We start from the raw sequence: 5493 nt of genomic DNA, 5'->3' as shown, positions 1-5493 counted from the left end.
AACGGGGCTCTCCGGTCCCGATTCGTTCATAAATCAGTCCGTATAAAGCAAACGAGCGGAGATTGTTTGATACGAGAGAGATGGTGGAGCTGCGCCAGAGCTATAATTACCCCGTGCCGAAGGGCTGGGATTAGGGAGAGGCGTTCCGTGGGGCCGGGGAGGCCGGGCAGCCCTGGGGCACAGAAGTGGCGCCGGGCCGGGCAGGGCAGCCAGCAGTGTGAGAAATGGGCAGCGCTCGAGGTAAGGCTGCAAAGTGCATCAGAAAGAATGGTTACAGGAAGATCTCAGGGTCTTCTTCATTTTTTCCTCCTCTTTTTTGGTTCTGTTTGTTTTGGAGGGAGGCTTGATGCGTTGCAGCCTTATTGTTCTCTGTTCTTCTTCCAATGATACAAAGGAGAAAAAAAAAGAGTGAAGGCAGGCTGTAAAGTCTGAGTTTGAAACAAGGAAATGAAATCCAAGAGGAGAGATAAGTCTGATATCTGAGGATAACAGCAGACCAATACATGGAAACTTTAGAACTGTTGATTAGTAATTTTCAGCTCTATTCATAGAAGCAAAACCAGCTATCGCTTTTAGCTTTCATCAGCCTTCTGTAAAAGGTTACAGTTGTGACAACTATAATTCTAATTTACTCATTTTTAAAAGGAATGGTATTTTGATATGTCTCTTGTTTGTAGCATGCAGGGTGCCATAGTTCATCAAAAGGAGAAAAGGAGCATAAAAGGAGGATGGGGAAACAGAAATGAAGTCCATCAGGAGTTACACCCAAGGGAAAGAGAAGTAGAAATAATTGATAATATTTGGAATGGGAAAAGGATAAAAAGCACCAGCAACAAATGCTACTGTAGGTGTTGGAATGAAAATAATGTTTTTGAGAGTGTGTCTTGTGTTTTTATATGTATGTTTAATGGATAAAGGAATTTGAAAGTCAAGTCCAATATGGAGAAAAAGCATTAGCATCTAGGGGGAGTAAGAATGAAGAGAGCTGAGCGCTGTAAAGGTAAACAGCTGAGCAGTGGATGATTTAACTAACATTCTCTTTAAGTATATTTTTGCAGATCCAATTATTGAGAGGCAAACGTATTTTCACACTGTATTATCTGTACAGTATCTTAAGGTCTTTTGTGACCAGCTGAATAAAAGAATATCCTAAGTTTACGTGTCCTTTAAACTCTAAGCCCCTGTCAAATATATTACGATATCCTGAGCTACTTCTATCCCTCAGAGAGATCCCATTATGACAACCCCAAGGGACATGCACATGCAACGGCACATGCCAACCGCTCAATGCCTTTGGTGCTGCCGGGTGCCTCAGTGAACAGCAGAGTTCTGCCTGTTTTCATCAGGAGGCCTAACCTGAGCCCTCCTCTGCATGAATGCCAGCTCCCAGAGTAGTTGGATGGATACAGATCTCTTTCAGACTTTTGTACTGCTATCTCAAATTGTCTAATGAGTTCAAAAGTTAGATACAGGCTCATACATAAATTAAAATACAAAGTTGGTTTCATTCTGGATTGAAGATATGAACTGTCACTTGGGTGTTTTATGAAGTCTTTGATGCTTATCAGGTAGTGCCCATCTTTGAACTGTGAAAGGGAACAGGTGGATGAAAACAGTTAAGTACCAAGTGCTCATGCACTGCACTCTGCAGGAGCAAGGAGGACCCATAAGCATGTGCTTCTCTTCTGCAAACCACTGTTTGCCACAAAATGCAGAGGGGCAGTAGCTGTGGCAGCCATGTTAGGTAAGGGCAGCAAGATGCCACTTAGCCATCCTTCTTCTGGGGAGGAAGTCCATGAAATTTAATGATAGCCATCATAACTGAGGGCAGAACAGCCTGCTCTGTAGCCATCTTGGATAAAGGAAATGGAAGGGAGGTGACTTGTATTTGTCCCCAAAAGAACTGGTGTTTGTTTCAGAAACGTGAGTTAGAACTTATGCACATACCTGTCAAACATCTGGATTTTGGATGGAGTGTATCAGCCAGCAGGAAAAATCCTTTAGTTCTGATAACTTACTGAAAAGTAAGGTCTTCTGTTGAAGGGTGCTTGCTGAGAATTCTGAATTAACTGTGACTGCCTAAAGGAGGAAAACAGTGAGCATCGTTATGGACAACTCAATTTGTATTTCTGAATATCGTGTAATGGTGATCTAGAGGGCTGCCAAAATGTTATGTTAGGTTAAGGTTCTCATTGAGGAGGTGTTGTGAAATAATTGCTTGGTGGAAGATCCTGAGTCAAGATAAGTTGTTAGGTTTGGGACGAGGTGTGCTGTGTGAAAGAAGTTCCATTTGCAGTATAATAAGTAAGATGCAAATTGAAAATAAAAACACAATTAAAAAAAGTTGAAGGTGTGCAGTTTTCTATTGAATTCTCATCCCTAGAACACCAGCAGTTTGCTAAATTGGTTTTTCATTGATTTCCAGGAGCACAACAAATTGTGGGTAATTGCACTATCTGCAGCTGTACCGAACTTTAAAACATGACTGTCTATAAAGGCATTTACTGTCATGTGGAGCAAAATGGGAACATAAAGCAAAGTTTGGACTTGTCTCTACATCCCGATGTTATGTATTTTGCCAAGGAAGCTTTCCTCAGAAGCAGCAGAATTAAGCTGAACTGTATTTAAAAAAAAAAAAAAAGTGACAAATTGTTTCAGAGCAGTAGATTCTTGTGAATGTGTCAGTTTGGATGATACCAGACCATGATGTTTAAGTTCATAGCAATCACTTCCTGTCCACTTGAGGGCTGGGGGGAAGACTAGCTGGCTCACACTCTCAGTTTGCTGATCTGTAGTTGCTTTTTAGATGCAGTGACTGAAAATTACATTATTCTTGAGTGGGACAAGTGGTCTCACAAAATAAGTTGAACAAGAAATGGGATATTGCTGTGACAATGTGGTGATTCTCTCGACAATTTGTTAAAATATACTGCTTGTGGTTCTCAATAAAGTGTACAGTATTCTGAGCGTGCACAATAGTGTGCATCGTTGGACAGCCGCAGCACTGAATGGCGTCGTTTCATGGCACATCAGTACAGCAGTAATCCTACTGGAATTTTCAGCCGTGTGTTTGTAGGAGCTGCTGAATGCGTATGTATGCATTCTACAAATGTTTTCTCTAGCAGTGTATTTCTGTTATTGCGTGAGAAGTAAATGGAGCAAGATTGTCCCCTCTCATTACTGGATGATAATTACTGGAAAATAACAACAGGTATTAGCTAATAGCTCACTTGCTATTTCATGATTCTGTTAAAAAAGAGCCAAATTATCCTAAATAAAGACCTTCGATAGCACAAAGCCTGTAATACATCTAAGAGCTAATTTACCTTTTAGTTTTGCCTGCAAACTTTGCTGCTCAGTGTTTGACGCGCTGTGTGTGAACTGCTTTTGTAAAAGATTCTGTGTGGCCACACTGATGTGTGAGTGAAAAGAGTCTGACTGCTGATCTTTGCTTCCAGCTGCAGTGGTCACAGAATAGCTTGTATAAGTTTACGAGGCTTCTCTTTAAACTTATTAGGACTTCAGTGTCTGCAACTACTGTTTGAAAGTATATCTTACAGATATAGTATATAGTATCAATAATACTATCGATAAAGCTAGTGATAACGTAGGTTGTTTGAAAAATAAGAAAAAATTGTTAAAACAAACATGCTTTTTCTTTGTATGTAAGTGCCTTTTATTAGGTCTTGTTTTCCAGTAGAAATTAAGTATGGCTTTAAATTACAATCTGAAGGCAGGGGAGCCAGGTGAGATGGTGAGGAGGTGTTTGTCCTGTTCTTTGGAGCTGTTCAGTGGAAAGGCACAGTCTGCTCACTGCTGAAGCTGATGGGAATTGGGCAGCCAGCACAACCTGTGCTGCTACATGATGGAAAGCATCCTGCTGGGAGGTGGGGTAGAGCAGTAGAGACAGCAGTCATAGTTGAAAAAGGGTGAGAGAAAGCAAAATAAACCCAAATGCTGAATGGCTTTGGACTTGTCCTGCTTAGGACTCGTTTTTATTCAAGGAATGTGACAGAGGATGCTTTTTCTAGAAGATAATCTAGTCCAAACCCTGCAGAATGAACAGATGACTCTCTTTCTGCATAACTAAGACGGAGCTCAAAGATCTTTGTAAGCAAACCAATAGCAGAGCTGTACAGGGGTAAGTGCAACTTGTAGCAAAGCATTCTCTGTTGATTGATTTCCAGCTTTGAAGTTTGTCCTGCACCAATCTGACCCAGTGTAAGTTTTCTGATAGAGAAAACAGTCCCAATTGTTCTGAACATGACAATACTTACAATGCATGCAGGAATATTTTAATTCTTGGACAACTGACATGCATTCTCAACCAAGAAAGATAACCACATTTTACCAAAGCAAAAAGGTATCTGAACTGTCTAGGCAAAACTCTGTGTGAACTGATGGTGTTTGTAGGGATCAGGGGAGTCTCGGGAAGGTGAGGATGCTTCTTCCTCAAAGATCATCACTGTTCTCCAAACCTTTTCCTGCCAAAAGGTTACTCCTGATAAGCATCCAGTGCAGGTGAGTTACTGACTGATGTTGAACAAAATGAGCAGGGAACGTCAGCCAGTGCAATACTTTATTCTCCTCAGTTTATGTGTCTACAATTACATATATCCAAGGGAATACTTTTTTTCATGTGAAAACAGGAAAATAGAGGGAAATATATAATAACACCTGCTGTAATTTTGTTGCAGCAATGATAGCGAGAATATAAGGCAGGGAAGGTGTGTAAGAAGCCATGACATAGTATCTTTTCTTAAACTAAGTGACAAGAGCTCTTAGCCAGGCCCTGTTTCAGCTCCTACATGGGACCAGCACATTAAGTACTGCGGTAGAATCACTGCCATGAGTTTGACTTGATAAAGCCAAGCCTCAGTCTTGTGTTATTCTGCATAGCAGCCTTTTACAGAACCTGGGAGTGAGCAAACCTGTAACAGTGACTTTGAAATGGCAGGAAGGAACAAGAGCTGAAGCAGCTGCAGAGCCTTCCTGCACAGCCACTAACGCCGCCGTATCTTACTGTGGATCTGCAGCTCGCTTTGCCGCTAATGGCTTATGGTAACTGCAGGCTGCTGTATCTTAAGCCATTACAACGATAATGTGATTTTGCCTGAGTTACGCGTTTGTTCCTCTTTATCTAGGAAATTGCGATAAAGATGAAAGCATCCTTTAGTTTCTTACGGTTTTATTCTGATAGTTAACCAAATGTTGCTAATGAGCCTTAAGGAAGAAGCGCGTTCCAATACTCCTGCGTTTCCCATTAAGGACGTACAGCCGCGTTAGCTTGGCGGTAATATCTCCTGCACGGGAGAAATGGCAGCCGGGCCGCTTCTGCTGCAGGCAAGCTTTGCAAGTAGCAGCCAGCCCGCAGTCCGGTGTGGGAAGCTAAGGCTTACGGCTAGGAGAGGCTCGCTGTTTGTTGCCCGCTCCGTGCGATGCTCGGCGCTGCGCGCGATGCGCTGCCGTCCCCGCGCTGCCTGCCGCTCGCTC

At 42.2% G+C, this 5493-nt stretch overlaps 1 protein-coding gene across 1 annotated transcript in view; it reads left to right on the top strand.

Annotated features, from left to right (window-relative positions):
- The window catches only part of DENND6A (DENN domain containing 6A), a gene marked incomplete at its 5' end in the record, with an annotated part of 26352 nt that continues 20859 nt past the window's right edge, over positions 1–5493 (top strand). The window contains one exon of the mRNA XM_010718643.3: positions 1–240. Coding sequence (XP_010716945.1) covers positions 1–240 — 240 coding nt within the window. The remainder of the gene's footprint in view (positions 241–5493) is intronic.

The sequence above is a fragment of the Meleagris gallopavo genome, chromosome 14 (assembly GCF_000146605.3).
Source record: "Meleagris gallopavo isolate NT-WF06-2002-E0010 breed Aviagen turkey brand Nicholas breeding stock chromosome 14, Turkey_5.1, whole genome shotgun sequence".
Classification (NCBI taxonomy): Eukaryota; Metazoa; Chordata; class Aves; order Galliformes; family Phasianidae; genus Meleagris; species Meleagris gallopavo.
The sequence above is the reverse complement of the archived record's forward strand: the minus strand, read 5'-3'. Positions and strand labels throughout refer to the sequence as shown.